This window comes from Harpia harpyja, chromosome 23 (assembly GCF_026419915.1).
Source record: "Harpia harpyja isolate bHarHar1 chromosome 23, bHarHar1 primary haplotype, whole genome shotgun sequence".
Lineage (NCBI taxonomy): Eukaryota > Metazoa > Chordata > Aves > Accipitriformes > Accipitridae > Harpia > Harpia harpyja.
Window position 1 is genome coordinate 11,037,470 of NC_068962.1, and position 14,043 is coordinate 11,051,512.

At 36.0% G+C, this 14,043-nt stretch overlaps 1 protein-coding gene across 3 annotated transcripts in view; it reads right to left on the bottom strand.

Annotated features, from left to right (window-relative positions):
- The window catches only part of PTPRQ (protein tyrosine phosphatase receptor type Q), a 117,285-nt gene that overhangs the window by 14,233 nt on the left and 89,009 nt on the right, over positions 1 to 14,043 (bottom strand). For 2 of the 3 annotated variants that reach the window (XM_052774661.1, XM_052774663.1), the window contains 3 exons: positions 13,281 to 13,409; positions 5,195 to 5,221; positions 4,443 to 4,524 (listed from right to left, as the gene is read on the bottom strand). In XM_052774661.1, coding sequence (XP_052630621.1) covers positions 4,443 to 4,524; positions 5,195 to 5,221; positions 13,281 to 13,409 — 238 coding nt within the window. Of the gene's footprint in view, positions 1 to 4,442; positions 4,525 to 5,194; positions 5,222 to 11,997; positions 12,043 to 13,280; positions 13,410 to 14,043 lie in introns of all 3 variants that reach the window. The other variant, XM_052774662.1, reaches the window with a different exon arrangement.

The following is a 14,043-nucleotide window of genomic DNA, read 5'->3' on the forward strand; positions in this document are numbered from 1 at the left end:
TAACTTGTTAATGGAGAAAATGTATTAATGTGATGATCTTGTGATGATAAGAGAATAGAAAACTCAGAAACCCCAGAATTTAGCCAGAATTTCTAAGTTAATAAATACATTAACTGTAATAGATTTTCCTTTTTTTGACAAATGTTATATGCAAGTCTATTTCAACATCTAGCTAAGATACAAATGAAGAGATCTACCTATTGCCACTTGTGCTGAGTAATCCCTTCAAATTTGTCTTTTAGTATTAACAGTTACTCTACATGGGCTACTTCCAAAAGTGGGGCAGATAGCCCTACTATCAGATTCAGTGTTACTTATTTTCAAGTGCTCTTTTGCCCAGGTATTTGAGACAGTTTGTATTCTATAAATAAAATGTAATGGGCAACTATTAGCAAATTAATAAATGAATAAATGAAAGTCGTAATGAAAAATGAAAAAAAGGAGTGATTTTTGTTCCAGCGTTTTTATTTCATTGCTAATTCCAATATTTTGTTAGCCTTATTTGATGGGTTCAGATATTAAGAATAATTTAATATGAGCATTAGCAGAATGGGGTAATTTAAAAACTGATGTAATAAACCAAGTCAATAATTCATCTAATCTGATATCCTATTTTGTACAATGGATAACGTCTGACATAAAAGAGAGCGTAAACCCCTTGAACAGTATTATATGAAATATTATCCCAAGAAAAATTTGTTTCTTTCACCATCTGACAAAAATCCTATGGCCTGAAGCATGAGGACTACTTAATTTCTTGAATTTCTATAATTATATCCTTGATAATATAACTGCAATTGCTTCTGAACAGGAGGGGAAAGATGCTTTCACAATGAAAGTAAAGGAGTTTCAGACAAGGGACATGACTTCTCTTCCTAGCTCTGACACATATTTCCTTGCAGAAAGAATTAGGGGAAGAATTGCAGAGAACAACTAGATGCTCATCTCCCTTTGAAAATTAACAAGGGACTAGATCCCATCTGTGCCCTTCAAAATCTCTCTAAATATCTATGTTTCCTAGGATGAAAATTCAATAATTATGCCCCTTCTAAAAAGAAAGTTTCTGACTTAAAATCACCTTTTAAAGAATGGCCGACTTTACATTTATATCTCTATGTTAAAGAATTAAAAAACATAATTAACAGACATGAAGTAAATACAAACCTAAATAGATTGTAACATGCTGTAGAAAAATATCTTTAAAGAAAGCACACATTATTTTAAAACCTTGTTTTTGAATCAACCTCTGCCATACTCAAGGCACGTTTCTTTTACCTGTTCGGTTGTCTCTGCCTTTTGTCTCAATAATCCTTTAGAGAAGTAAAGCCCCAATCCTACAACAACCTAGAAAAAGATCCCTGCTCCAGACACAGTAGAGTCACTTCTGTGCATTCCTGTCAGGAGTTGATAAGAACAGTAAAACACAGCTAAGGGTGGAGATGTTAAAACTCCTCTCATTCAGAAAGCTGAAACTCTCCCACAAAATTTCTGTCATTGAATTTTGCATGAAGGAAGAACATAGATGAAATGCCTACGGCATTTTGCAGGTGTTATGGTCCATAGGATCCCACATCATGTGCATGTCGTGAACTTTAACTTGCCTCATTTGCCTCACTCCTCTGAGTTTTAGCTTGCCAGTTAACTAGTATAGAAGTAGCACTGTTGTACAGTACTTTGTAGCAGAGAGGAAATAGAGAAGCAGATTATGTTATTTTTGTAATGATGCTTCCTTATCTGAGCAAGTGCTCAAAAACCTCATACCATTTCCCTGCATCAGTATGGATTTCAGTCTAAATTATTATTTTCAGAATTGGGGAAAGACTATTTGGATTCCCAGATTCAATAACAATTTGTCACAGAAACCATATTTCTTTGCAGACTCAAAAAACTTTGAAATAATTAATTTGCACTTTGTTTACTATAGTACTTTTATGGTACTGTGGTGACATTCAGAGGTATATCACTTTTTTATTCATGAACAGAACTTACTGTAAAACACTTATAGAAGTATTTCTGTTTCAGTAATTTGCCAGTTACTAGAAAAACTTGATTTCCCAAAGGAATTGGGAGATACTTGAATCATCTCAAAAACTGGAAGTTTGAATCCCAGCTAGGTGGTGCCCACCATCAGTTACTGTGGCTCCCTATGGTTTCTTTAAACTTGTCTTTTCTGACAACACATGGATCTAGATCCAGAGGTCCAGATTCTCTTCTCATCATGTTTACACACAGGTCACGTTCACATGTGGACCGAGATTGAACCCTGGAGATCTCCAGGCACAGCAGCTTGGTCATTCCAGCAAATCAGATGAGACCAGGAATGTCCCTGGATTCCAAGACTAAGTGAAATGGAAAGAGCCACATTTATGCTAGAAAACTCCAAAACAGGTTTGTTGTCTACAAACTGCCTATTGTAAATGATCCCTAGACTACTTTACTTACCAAAACATATCTTGCAATTGTCCAGGAAGACTGCTAGCTGAAACAGTCCAAATTCAAGGCAGGGAATATACTAACAGTTTATTAGTGTAAATTATCATATTCTCATGTCCAGTTCCTGGTATACTTGAATTTACTGGTACAGAGACAGCCAGAGAGCCCAAGCAAGCTCAGCACCATGCTTTTAGTTATGTGCTTCAGATATAATGGTCCATGGGTTTATATCCTGAGCTTACCTCTCCTACACACATTGTAGGAGCCTTGAGTCATTTATGTGAAACTAAAATAATGAATGTGGATGAAAACAATGCAGGTCATGAGGTCTGCTTGTTTGTTGTGTGCATTGCCTGTTTCTGTGCATTGTCATTTCTGATGTCATTTCAAGCACATTGTCAATCCCATTATTCATCTGATAAAACAGATGCTACAGGTACACTCTCAGTCAGGGACTGGACCTACCCTGCAATTCTGCGTGCCCTTGGACAAGACATCTGGGAAGATATCACTACACTCTGAAACATGGAAGCTGAAGCTCAGGGAGAAAAAATATGGAAGCCTAAATGACATATAAAAAAGTTTATTATAAGTTGACTATATAGTTTACTTGAATGAGGCCTCAGCTACTTGTACTTCTCTAAATTTGAAATGGATTGCCAAGATTTTGATTTGATAAAACACTTGTTTAAGTTTTAAGGCATTACAGTGCTGTAAGGCTTACCCAATGTGGGTCACACCTAAAGAAAGTAATACTAGAAACTTTCCAGTGATGAACGTTAATATGTGAAAATGTTATTGCTAGTAAAACTTTTCATCTGTTCAGTCATGCGTAATATAACTATAATCACTCTTGTTCAAGTGAAATAACACTTCTGCTCTTGGAAAAAAAGTTCTCCTTACTTTATTGCTCAGAGAATTTTATGGTGCTTTTTATTATTAAATCCAGACCAATTTTACCTAAGGAGCATAACAAAAAAGCTGTAGGAAATACCATTAATCTTTTCACACTTTTGATGGTTTTCCCTCAGAGACTGAAATATTATAATCTAGCAGAAGAAAAGCCAATTGTTGAGTCTTCATTTTTGTTAATCCAACTGGTAAGCAATTCATGGTAAATCTATAAATCCAAAATAATAAAGTCACTGGAGACTGACAAATTGTTTTTGTGAGGGCAAATGACTGTATGTGTTAAAAATGATGGTGATAAAAATTCTGAAATAATGAGAAGATATTGTTGAGAAAAAAAAATATGATAGCCGTAAAAATGTTACTTAATGAAAATACTAAAAACTTTGAGATTTAAATTTGAAAGTATATATGCATTATATGTAATGTATATTTTGAAAGCTGGTCTCTTTTCAGAAAGGAAGACAGGCTTGCTGTATTCATCTACTCATATAAGGAGATGGAGGCTATTCACATGGAGGCTGTTCTCAAGAGCATGACAAGTATGACCTATTATTTGTAGAGGAACAAAAGTCAAAGTACCATGCACAAGCTTTTTACTTCCTGCACTGAAACCTATGAAAGAAAAACATAGTTCTGAGTTCCATGGCAGTATGACTGGGGCCTGAACATTTCACAGAATAAATGTCAGCTGTTTTTTGGGGGTCATCATCACTCAGGAAAATGAACTTATTTAACGCAGTTAAATATACCTGTATATATGTTAGAAAACTCTTTCTAAATAAACTGTTCTCAGGTAAACTACATATGCATCACTACATATGTAAAAACATAAATATTATGGTGCTCTTGCAAAGACTAGAGCCTAAAGAAGATCATCTTTTGCTGACACTTAGGTGAACAATTCTGATCAGGTTGCAGTGTAGACTGCAGAATCCGAATCAGTGTAATATTACTTTCTAAACAATCAACCTGGTAATTGGGTATTGATTATCAAGGCCAGAGTCCTTCACGGCCTTGCCTGCTTAAAATGGACATGAAATGTGACACATGAAACGACTGAAGGTCTTGCGATGTTGTGACAACTGCTAGCAACATACCGAAAATTCTTCCTGAAACTTTAGGTTGTTGTTTGTGCAAAGCTCTTCAACATGTTGTAGGAAGGATTTCTTGCTTATTGGCCTGAAAGTAATGACAGAAGAATTAGAAACCTATAGGGGATTTCTTTGTCATCCTTGTTATTCTTATTTAACTGCAGTTTATTAATAAACAAAGTTTTTCAGTTCAATAGAAACTGATACTTATAGGCAGAAAATTATAAATTGCTTACAGCATGCTTATTTGGTTTGTTTTCAGTCACTTAAAATAGAAGCATTTTCTCCCTTTGTTGTTCCCTCTCACCAAATTTTTAATGTTGCTAATGTTAACAGTACTGTAGGGCAGGATTGTTTTTATAGGTAACAGCATTCCAAGGCGAGGTTTTGACATTAATGGAAATTTGTAAAGTTATCATTGCATTCTAAAGTACATAATACTTCTTTGTCGCACAGAAAACACTTTATACATTGCAAGGTTTTAGACATATAAAATATTGCAGTGACCTCATTCTCATAATGACATGGTTTTTAAACCCCGAGGAGTTTAAATATCCCTGTATTACTTCCCAAGCTAAAACACAGACATGCAGGCTTCACCCCAGAGAGAGAGAAAGCATTTCTCCAGTTACCATGCAATTAGTCATGCTTTTATGATTTATACGCAGCTTGGAGTTTTTTTCTAATAAACATAGAGGAGGGAACCACACATTGAGACTCACCGATGACCACAATATAAAAAACTTTAATCAACTTACTTGATGGATTTTCTATAACTAAGTAACCTGCAACAGAGATTTTTGTTAAATGTAGCAAGCTGAGAGTTAACCAATATTGTGCATATTAATGGATTTTAGATTAAATACTCCAGTAACTAAAGAACCAGATTTATTTCTCTCATGGATTCAAGTACTATTATATGTCAGATATCTTGGGTGACTGTCTTGCTTAGTTTTTATCTCAGGTATTGGCAGATATGGATATGGATATGGTAGTTACACTTTCTATCATTCTCTTCAGATCATTTTACAGTGCTCTGGGCTCATATAGCCCTGGGAAATCCATACTTCCAGCACACAACTTCATATACGTTGACAGGCTTCATTTTGTACTATGTACTCAATATCATTCTTTTAAGGGCCATTTCAGAGCATAAGGATAGGATTCATCTGACTGAATACAGACAGCTATTTCTGAGCTAGTCAGTCTAGATTCCTTTTATAATCAATGAAGAGAAATAGGTGTGATTTAATCTCATTTTAAGCAGATATCTAAAGTAAGTGACAGATGAACCATGCTATTGGTATACCTCTACAGAAACCAAACAGCTATGTCTGTTTTTCTGAAGATTTTAAAAATGAGTGCGTGTTTTCATGCTCATTTTCACATGTTCACTGCTCTTTCTGGTACATGGTGATTTTAAAAACTGTGCTACATATTAAATCTTTAACTTGATCCCACGGCAGGTTTCATGAAGATGTTACATGAGCATCTATACACAGGGGACTTTCAGATGGCTTTGAAACTTGGTCTTCATCATCGCCTCTGAACCCATTTTAAGAATGTCTCAGCATTATGGATTTAGAAGCCAAAATTTGGGCACTCAGACTCATAAAGCTTGTCTAGAAGACCAAGCTAAAAATTTTGAAGTAGTGCATTTTAAAAGATAAGTTGCCCTTTCAAAAAAGCTCTAAGTATACCTTTTATGTGTCTGTCTCTCCAAAAATCATACATTCTTATCTACAAATATTACAAAAACTATTCTATAATACAAATACAAATATCTACTGCTGCCATAATTTTAGTAGAAAAGACAACAATTTGCTTTAAAAATACTTTGGTTTATGAAGTTATTCTTAAATATTTAAATTTTAAATTAGATAAAAAATGAGATTAATACAATTGTTGAATCATTTATTATTAAGCATCAGAGAAGTTAATTTCAAAGCTACTAAAGATGCCTTTGTGGTACATACTTTGTTATGACAGTTCTCTTCAAACAAAGCAAACTGGCTGTGAAAGCCTTGGGTCAATCTCAAAGGAGTAAAAAGAAGTGTAAGAATTCACAGAAAAAGGCTCAAACTCAGAGTGCTTACTAGGACAACTGAAGGAGGGCTTTAGAATGAAAAAGAAGACAACAAGACAACAAAACATGCAACGCTATTTATTCAGAATGTTTAGACATCTAGCTAGTGCTTATTGTATCACTTATGTTGTTTGCATTACGTGGCAGATGAAACTACCTTCTAGTAATATTGGCAACGTTATAGAGCTAAAGTTTCCTGAAGAAAAAGCATTCTTAATAGCTGTGCCGATGTATTGCATGCTAACATACTTGTCTTTGAGCAGAAAGTAAACATTTTTTAGGCCCTTTTTCAGGACAAAATTATAAGCGGTCTCTGCAAAGAAATTACTCATTTTTTCTTTGAATTCACCTATCTTCACCATAGAACAACAGGAAAAAAGCCATCTCCCAGTTGACATCCCAGTAATTTTTTGAATACTGTTGGCTTTCCTCCTCTCGAACTGATAGCATTTAGGGGCTTACTGCACCTACTTTGCAGTAAGCAAATGCAGTTTGGTCATCAGGGAATAAAAATTACATCTATGCTGTACATAAGCAAACTGGGTATGTCATTTAGTACTTCAGCGCTGAAGGTACATGGATCCAACAGCAAAGAACATAGGAGACAAGCAGCACCGTCAACACTACCTTACTCAACAATGTTTCCTTCTTTTACTTTCACTCAAAGCAGGGAAGGAAAGCACTGAAATAGCTCAGGAAATGAACTAAACAGTGTTACATATGTTGCTTTCTAGTTCATTATTAATATTAATAACAGGTGATTTTTTTAAGGCATAATCATATATTATCTGTCACAAGCAGTAAACATTTTTAAAGACATCTACAGATTGACACTTTAAGCTATCTGTGGGCATTTAAGTGAAGAACTTGATTTTTAGAACTACTGAACTCTCACACTTGTGTTGGTAGCAAGTGCACATTGGATTGGCTTGGCAGCTCAGAAAATAAGACTATTTAATTGAAATGCTTATATGAGAATTAATGTCTAACTTGAAGACTGTGGCAAATATGTTGGGTTTGTTGTGTAAGAATCTTCAGAAGGGATGAATTTTGTATGCTCACTAAAGACTTACAGCTATGCTCAGTTCCAGCATCCTCAGGCTTCAAAAATTAGTATTTTTTCCAAGCCTCTTGACTTGGAATATGTAATAATAATCTTAGAGTATTTCATCAATGAACAAATACTTGTCTACCTGTTCTCCACATTTCCCAGTCTTTTGTATTAAACATAAGAATATAGATATCACTAGATTTTCATGAGCACAATTTAGAATCAAACCAGGAAGTTGCAAATTTCCCTATTTCAGCTGGACAATTCCAGATTCCCACTTGTATGACTTTGAAACTAGGAAAGAAAAACATTCGCTAAGATGAAGAATGCTTTATTGCCTTAAATCTGATTTTCTTTTAAAACAGTGTATTGTTTCATGTGTGGGATTTTTTTTAAGTCTATCAAAAATCTGAATCCCACTCAGATTACTTATGATAGAGCTAGAAAGAAGCCATTTATTTGTGTTGGCAGTGGTAACTGAAGACCATATTGTCACACAGACTCGGCTTTCTCTCTGGGTCAATCATCTGAAATCCACAGGGAATTAAAACTCCGTCCAAATAGAAAAAAACAGAAATGAGTATGTAGGCAAAAAGCTTAACTCATAAGCACCATTGACACTTCCTAGGACCAACGGAGGAACTAATTTTTAGCAAGTTAATTGAAAGCAATATGGAGCTTAACCCTTCCTAAATATTAAAGGCCCAAGGAAAGAGAACACATGGCCATTTCTTCCATTGTACCAGGACACGTACATTCATAAACCCTGTACTCCTGGGATACAAAGCTCAGGAAGCCTATTTTTGATAGTTGATTACTAAAGAGAAACTTGTTGAAGAAAAAGGCAAGGCAGGAACCACACCTATCCCCACCCAAAGAAAAAAGAAACAGGCTGGTCTAGAGAAAGTAATGGGTGTGCAGAAGTGTTACCTCAAATATAGACACCTACTGAATGCACAATATATAGCAAAGGTGAGATCAGACAATGATTTTATATACAATACTTTTCCTTAAAGAGTTCTAATTACCTGGTATTTGCAAGAGTTACGGTGTCTGTAATTCAGAACTATTTCTTCTGAACCTCTGCCCCATTTGCTTGACAAGCTGTCTCACATAGCATGAAACAAAAGCCTCAAAGCACCCACCACAAGGTGCAACTTCTCAAGGAAAGTTTTTAAGAAACGAGGACCTACATGGCTCTATCCTTGCTGCAGAAACCACTGCAAAAGTAGGGTGCCAGAGAAGTTGTCTCCTGTTAGAAGTAGGTTGTCCAGAGAGGTTGTGGATGCCCCATCCCTGGCAGTGTTCAAGGCCAGGCTGGATGGGGCTTTGGGCATCCTAGTCTAGTGGAAGGTGTCCCTGCCCATGGCAGGGGGGTGGGAACTAGATGATCTTTAAGGTTCCTTCCAACCTGAACCATTCTATCATTCTATGATTCCTAGCTGAGCACCTGAAACAGGGAAAGTTACTTGTCTCTCGCCAAACCTGGTGCACCCTGAAAATTCAGTGACAGAATCTATTCACAGCAGATGAACATCTGCTTTGAAAAGTGACTTGCCAAACCCTATGGACATGTTACAAAAAGGAAGTGATGAGAGGACCCAGTGTATGTATATTCAGTGTGCTTAATGAACCAATGAATAATCCAGTTTAGACTGATGGGCTATATACGTTTTAAACAAGGGTTGTTTTTTTCTGTTATTGCCTGTCTCATACCATCTCCACCATCACGGAGATCAATGTATGTCCCAAAACTTTCAAAGTTAGCATTTTGGCTTCATAAAGTGGATCTCATTTTCCACTGAATTCAATAGGACTTAATTCCCTGCATGCCCTCTGAAACTACATCCCATTAACTAATTGTCTAACAAAGACTTACTGAGAGATGGTATATGTAGTAGCTGGTATTAGTAATTTTCAGAAACTCAAGTTTTTCAAGTAAATTTTTTTCTGGTGACCATTATGTTAAAAAATTATTACTGGGAACTGGGATTTGCCATGAATTTCCTGATTTGAAAAAAATGTTGACCCTCCCAAAAGTTTCAAAATTGGCAAAATGGGATACTTGGTACTTTTAGATTTGATAGTTTTTCTACTTAAACATCCCTTTGTAATGCAAAATAATTAATATTAAAAAGTTATAGAAATGTGTGAAATAAAATGTTTTAACTTATACTGAACATTTGCTGAGTTTTGGTTCATTAAACTTTTCAAGCTTTTCAATTTTTGGTCTGCTAAGAATGATAAAAAAATATTTCCAGTCATATTCTTGCAGAATGGAAAAACCTTTTTCTATTTCTTTTTATTTCCATGTGATACCAGCTGCAAAAATTTTCTGAGAATATGAGCCAAGGTCATAGGCCACGATCCACTAAGTATGCGAGAACGTTTGAAGAGACAATGTACGAAAGACAGTCAAGAAGGATCTCATGGAGTAGGCTAGAGTATCTTGATTCTGTGGATGAACGGTGTCAGCTGCAGGTCCATGCTTTTACTGATTTATAGTAGCTAACATGATAAATAATATACTGGCTGAGAAATGACAAAACACCTGGTTTCCAAAGCATCTCCTTCAAATGACCACTGAATGGGATGATTAGTAGGTACAGAAAAAAATCTATACTGCTCTTTTATCACCTAAGATTTTCACACAAACTCCCCATCACTCTTTCAGGGTAGAAAGTGTACTTAGTTGGACCAGATTTCAGCTGATTTACCAGTATCCAAGAAATACAAACAAACCAGCCTGGAAAAGGAGTCTGTCCATCTATGTTTTCCTCATAAAATTACAAGATGCCATGAACTGAAACCAGCATTCTGCAACACAGCAAGCTTTGCAAACACAGCTGAGACGGCTGACTAAATGCAGCCAACGCATGGCAGTAGGTTATGCAGATGCAGTGATGCACAGTCCCATTCCAAATGCATGGTAAGTTTGTGAAGGTTACACTGTAGTCATCAACATGTAATACAGTAATTCAACATGCTAACATGTCACTGCTTTAACCACAAATCATGAGAATGATAAGACAACGTAAGAACTGGGACTGTGGTTGACTTCTACATAGCTATTCCCCAAAGGCAACAGGTACTAAAGTTCTTCCGTGGTGTAACTGTGGAAGTCTGAAAACAGGCAGCAAAAATATTTTAGACATTTGGTTCTGCAGTAAGCTGCCTTGGTGCATGCTGCCATGCTTCTGCCAGCTTCTTGATATAACTCATCATTACCAGGAAGGATGTATCTATATGAAGGACAGCATTAGAGACACCTAAAATGTCTCTTTTGGTTATTGACATTACCAGAACAAAATCTTACACATATTGAAACATTCTTTAAAGCTTAAAAAAAAGCTGTAATAAACTAAAAAATTTTGAGCAGATAAAGGATATCCTGCCCCTCATTACTATATGTATGTTATCTAGTAGGGTCCCACAGTACATTTACTGACTTCCAGTTGAAAAGATGGCATGAATACTGTCCTGTGGAAGTCTCAGTGTCTGCACTTCAAACTTCAACAATTTGTTGTAGTGTCCAACAAAGGACCTGGGCAAGGAGCCTGCTGTAGCTTCAGTGTCACTACTGTTTGAAAAATAATAATCCAAAATTTAACAGCTGCATCATGTACCTTACAAGAATGGCAGAAGAAGAGAGTCTTTGCTTTTGGCCATTAAAGGAATGGGGAAGGAGGAAAGAGAAAAATACAGATGGAAGGACGTGACAAATTGCAAACCAAAATGTGAGACTGACTCATTAAAATAAGGGTGATGTAACTAAAACTGCTGAAGCACTGTTCAGTAAAGGCCTTGCTGTGCATAAATCATGTAATGAAGAGCACATAAGTATGAAATATTATAGTTTGCAATTACCCTGTAGAGTTTGAGACTGTACAAATCTAAACTATACATGATTTAGACAGAAAAGTGGCAGAATAGTACTCTGCAAGCTGATAAAGGATTTGACTGCATGGACATACTGCTGAGATTGTAGTGGCATAGTACAAAACAGCTGCAGTATAAGCGAGTAGAAAAAGTAGTTGAGAAAAAAAGAGAACTTCTCTTAAGTACGTACATTCTCACTGCCGAAGGAAAGAAACAGCATGTTTCTTATGTCACATTTGCACTACATTTCCTTCAACAATAGGTTGTATATATCAGTGCTATATTGTTATAATGTGTCATAATTTCCATGTAAAAATTTCCCTCATTTATTTCAATATAGTTGTGGAACTGTTGAACCTTAACATTAGGGACTAAAAATAAACATGATTTCATAATGACAAATACCACTGTTTGTCACTAGTATAGCTGCAAAGATTGACGTTTCATTTTGATTAACTATATCATTCAATATAGTATGGTAGCACATGGGTTAAGAGAACAGAATGGAAAACACACCGTGTTGCTTCAATAATACAAAAACTTACTGGATGACAAATATCTCCTTGCGTCTAAAGAAAAATGAAGAGTATCTGAAAGTAAAATCCATTAACACTTTAGTATATAAACAAAATCAGTACCATTCTTAATCAGCTAACACTTTGGAAACAAGGCCATTTTGAAGATCCATCAAGATCATTTATACCAGTCACAGTTATCACAGTGCATTGGCAATGGTTCTGTCTTCAGAGAATGTTTTCCGCTGTTATTAGCAGGTACTAAACAACGCTATCTGAATGACACGTGCCCCACACACAACATACCACATCCATTAGGTCAATAATTTCCAGATGATTCATAGTATGTTTTCTCATCTGTTACAAGCAGCCATTCCTGTATGCACTATTTTAAACAGGTTTGTACATGCAATCAACTTACTCTGTACCACACACATAGACATATACACACTCAAACAAAACAGGTCAACAGCTACAACCTTTCATCTTCCAGCTATTCCTAGTCTGCAACAGTAGGATGCCTGACTGCTAGGGGAAGACTATTTTAGGCTTCTCATCTTTAAGGAGACTGCCTACCACAGTGTTTCATCTGTGACACAGCAGGGTAAATACAGGCAGGTAAAGAATGTTCACCAAATATTTCTAACTCAGTTGGATGTCATGTATTATTGAGAATCATCATTGTATTTATTCAGTGAATAATATCCATATTTCTGGCAGTCAGAAAGGGCAGCTTTCCTTCTGATAAATATCTGTGACAAGATTCTTTGTCAAACAGAAAATATGAATAGCCCAGAATTGCTGCATACACCTTAAAGGAATAGATGTCAGGATAGCCAGTGTGCTGAGCTCCATGGAAACCCAGATGTTATGCAAATCCCTTTGTGAAAAGAATGCTTTCTAAATGTCAATTAAACAATGACAGATTTGTTCTTGAAATAGTTTACCAGGACTTCTGGGAGTTTGACTCTTTCAAAATGCTTATGTAGGTTTGCAGTCTACACAAAACACTAAGCCATCAAAAAACCTCAGAAATTCTGCATGTTTAAAAATATGTAGCCCTTTTTTTGCTAACACAATTAAACAGTGATTTGCACTTAGATCTTTATCTTGTTGTAAAAAGAGCTGAAGATTAAGTGATTTTCTAAAAGCTAGTGAGAAGTGTCTTGAGGATAGAGGTCGTCCTTTGAAAGAGGATCTCAGTGACCTGTGTAAATAAGAACACCACAAACACTTCCAAACAAGCAAAGGTTAGAAAGGGGTCATGGCTACAGCCCCTTTGGACTACTGTTTTGCCTAAGGAGTACGCTTACCGTGTAAATCTCTCATCCTTCAGCTCCAAGTCTGCCACTGTGATCAACTGATCCAGTTTGAACTTAGTATCAATAATTTCAGCATCTCGCGGGGAGTATGTGCCTCCCTCTTTTTGCTTTTGCCGAATTCTAAACAGAAAATAATAGTGAAAAATAAACATGCAAAAGATTTAAGGACAGATACGTCAATAGTTTGATTAGACAGGCTGAAACTGAAAAATGGGTGCCGGGAATCCTTCCTTGGCCTTTATTCTGCTCTCCCTTCCAACAGTGTAATTTAGTAAAATCCAGCAGTTACATTGTCTAAAATTCATACAGAAAGAATCTAGCCTATGTATTCTCTTAGTTTTCCTACATAAATTCTTTGGATGCCTGAATGATGCAGCTGAGGAAGAACAGAAATTCTGGTGAATGAGCAAACTAACATCACATATGCCTTACGCAGTCTGCTTCTTTACATGGACATTTTGTTCACAATTTGAATTAGAAGTCGATTTCTCTTTCACATGTGAGACTTCAATGTATTTAACTGATAAATTTATTAGTAAGACAGAAAAGAGTATTTAGAATATTTATTTCATATCAAGCTGTCAATAGGGTTAGCCATCATGCTAACTTTAGCCAGGTGATACTCTGATCTGTATCATCAAGTCAAGAGAGAAGTGGCTCTGAAAGGGTAAGATAGGCTACTGCTCTGATTTACCCTCTGGAGAAGTTGGTTTTTCTCCTTCATCTATGGAGGTTACCCTCACTAGACTAAAGC